This window comes from Drosophila novamexicana, unplaced genomic scaffold, assembly GCF_003285875.2.
Source record: "Drosophila novamexicana strain 15010-1031.04,08,12 unplaced genomic scaffold, DnovRS2.1 tig00000564-arrow-pilon, whole genome shotgun sequence".
Taxonomy (NCBI): domain Eukaryota; kingdom Metazoa; phylum Arthropoda; class Insecta; order Diptera; family Drosophilidae; genus Drosophila; species Drosophila novamexicana.
Genome location: NW_020824810.1, coordinates 4365407 through 4368741, shown reverse-complemented (window position 1 = coordinate 4368741; position 3335 = coordinate 4365407). Strand labels below are relative to the sequence as shown.

Sequence of the window (3335 nt, the reverse complement as noted above, 5' to 3'; positions counted from 1 at the left end):
CAGCATGATTTCATTGTTTATACTCGTTTTTTACAACATTTATCTGCAAGCTCATAAGCATAGCATATACCAAGGAAAAGGAAAATAATTTATTTTACAAATGTGAATTGATCGAAGTCTTTCAATGCATATTTTTCAGCTTAAAACCGAAATACCAAGCTGATTACTCTTCGATTTGATTGTTAAGAAAATTTTTATAAAAGATTATTAGTAATACTATTTTAATATGTTATATTTTTAATGTTTACTTTGGGATGCTGAAGCTCTGCGCTTGAGATTCACGCATAAATGTCCTATATGAAAAAAGCAGTAGAAAGTATTTTGTATTAAAATAATATATATTTATTTGTTTATAATAAACCTTTTTTTTTCGTTTTAATTGTTTGCAGGCCAGGCGGGTGTCAATCAGTTGGGCGGGGTGTTTGTTAACGGACGCCCTTTGCCAGACTGTGTGCGTCGACGAATCGTAGATTTGGCGCTGTGTGGTGTAAGGCCCTGTGACATATCCAGACAACTATTAGTCTCCCATGGTAAGTGTGCAGTCAAGGAGTAGATTTTATATAAAATAAACTAAACTGATTTTCTGCTTTATTATACTTGATAGGCTGCGTTTCCAAAATTTTGACGCGCTTTTATGAGACAGGTTCCATTCGACCGGGATCTATTGGTGGTAGCAAAACGAAGGTAAGTAGATATGGGATTGGAAGTGGGCTTCGTGGGATATGGGCATATGTGCGCCGTGAAATAACAAACGATTATATGTATAAAAATCAAACGCACAGCAGTAAATCCATAAAGTATCAAAGATAAAGCAGCTAGTTTACATGTTCTTTGGATGGCAGCTTTTGTAGGCTGTTTGGGGAGAGTTCGATGTGGGCAGAGCGCAGCAAATCAATCTCATTTGCTAGCATTGATAAGCGGATAACACGCTTTTGTCACCGTCGGTACATTACCTGCCTTTAGTCAGTTGCCTAATTTCACACGCTCAATCAGCGACGTAAAGCTACTGTGGGCTACCGCGCCAGCAGCAGTTAACGCTGTGATAAAAAGTCGTGGACAGAATTACAAAGCACAGTGAAGGAAGCTAGGACAGGTACATATCAGCATGGGCTCCAGGTAAAATAAATGTTCAGCTGCGTCGTACTGTATTCCGATGGCACTAGATTCAAATATAACTCGCAATTAACCTCTAAGTAAAGTGTACTTCACATAGAATATGCGCGTGATATAGCGATTCAATAACTGCCTTCATTTGCCCTAACAAAACGTGCATTTAACACCTACACCATGTCAATAAAGAAGTGTCACCCAGGGGATGTGACGTGGGCTTATACTTGGAGAAAGAGGGAGGAGAGGGCGTAACAATAGTCGAGAACAAAGCAGGGGTTAGTTGAGCAGTCATACAAAGCGCCTTCGTGTGTACGATTCGATAAGATCTCTGATGTAAATGTGGGCTCTTTTAGGGGCGCCTATGAAATATTCAAGTATTTATGAATTTTTAATGAATTGCCACGTCACACGTGAACGTTAAGTGCGGCGACTCCGTTGGGCAGCTTTTGAATCAGCAAATATGCAAGTAAAGATATAGCTAAAAAAAAAAAAGCAAGTTGATATATATCTATTAAAATAACAGCAAAAGCGCGAGGTGTTCGGCTGGTACTAACGCCTTATACTTATGGGCGATCTGGAAATTGTTTGCAGGTGCATTGCATTATACAATAGAATTTCACGGCATTTAATGGTCAGGACATGTCAAGCACTTCCCAGTCTCTAACCCAGAAACTCTCTGCTTTAAATTTCATTAACAGCAAGTGGCTACACCTACGGTGGTAAAAAAGATTATACGCTTAAAGGAAGAGAACAGTGGCATGTTCGCTTGGGAAATACGTGAGCAGTTGCAGCAGCAGCGTGTCTGTGACCCTAGCTCAGTTCCGTCGATCAGCTCTATTAATCGTATATTGCGTAATAGTGGTCTTTGGACAGACGAAATGACATCCAGTCAACAAAATGCTGCGGCTGCTGCAGTGGCAGCGGCTCACCAAATTTCTGCCAATGGTACTCAAAGTGGTTATGCCACGCCTACGCAGTTGTACGCAGGCGCCAGCAATGCAGCAGCCGTAGCTTCACGAGTTACACCCGCCTCTGCCACGCCGCCCACAACGACAGTATCAAGCTTGCCCTCACGCTTTGCCAAGGCGTTGCAGTCGCCGGCATTGCTGAGCGATGGGCTTCCTCTCAAACCTGCGCCGAAGCTGCCTTCGAATCATGGAAACAGTCATAGTCATGGAATGGCCAGCGCCGTGTCCAGCCAGTTGGGTGGATTGGATTTAAGTTATTCGGCACTTCACAAGCACTGGCTATGGAATCCGTCGCTTCTCTATTATACCCAGGCACATATGCAAGCAGCACAGGCAGTAGCAACGGGCGGTCAGATTTTGCCTTATAGTGGCGCCTTTATGCCACATGGTGCAGCCAGCATGGCGGCTGTTGCTGCTGTTGCGGCAAGCAGCTGTGGAGTTAGTGGCGGTTTCACAAAATCAGAAAGCTCAATCGATCTAACCAAACCCTGTGCCATGGGGGATCCGTTGAGTGATTGCGATTCGGGAAAATCCTCACCGGTGGCGCTGTCGTTAAGCGCAGCTACAGCTACTATGACAGATACGCTGAACAACAGCCATAATAGTCGCAAACGGAATCCGTATTCCATTGAGGAGTTATTAAAGAAGCCTGAGAAGCGTTTGCGACTCAGTAGCGAATCACAGGCGACTTTGGAGGGATGTACGGCTAAGCGTGATAATCTTGAATGCATAAGTTCAAGTTCCAGTTCCAGTGAAAGCAATAGCAGCAACTTAAGCTCTGAAGATACGGCACTGACAAGGTCACAACTGAAAGAAGCTGATATCGAGGAAGATTGCAGTGTTGAGGTAGTTAATTAAGACGACATGTTTGCTTTCACTTTAGTTTAGTAAGAGTCCCAGTTTAAAACAATTAATGTGTTTATGCTAGTTTACTCATTCGTGATAACTATTTAATCGAAATAAAATACAATCGAACTATGTAAATGTAATTAATACCCACTTGTTTTCTTGTACAAATTCTATTCGATTTTAGTGTGAAAAAATACTATTTGTGTCTACCCATTTTTTTAAAACAATCATTTTTTAGGCGTGTAATTTTATTGTCTATTATTTTCAATTCTTCCAGTACCTGTAAGTATAAGGGAAAGTTTCTTTCATATAGCCATGTCCGCCCGTCTCTGCCTGTTTGATAACTTTTTTATGTTAGTTCTTATACACTTTACTTGGGAATAAGCAATGCTACTGCTGCTCCATAAT

At 41.8% G+C, this 3335-nt stretch overlaps 1 protein-coding gene across 1 annotated transcript; it reads left to right on the top strand.

Moving 5' to 3' along the window:
- Positions 1-382: 382 nt before the first annotated feature.
- LOC115762384 (paired box pox-neuro protein) lies at positions 383-3061 on the top strand (the record flags this gene model as incomplete). Its single annotated transcript, XM_030704563.1, has 3 exons — positions 383-530; positions 605-684; positions 1809-3061. Coding segments are annotated over 3 exons (1356 nt in total), but the record flags the coding sequence as incomplete, so codon positions are not given.
- Positions 3062-3335: the final 274 nt, after the last annotated feature.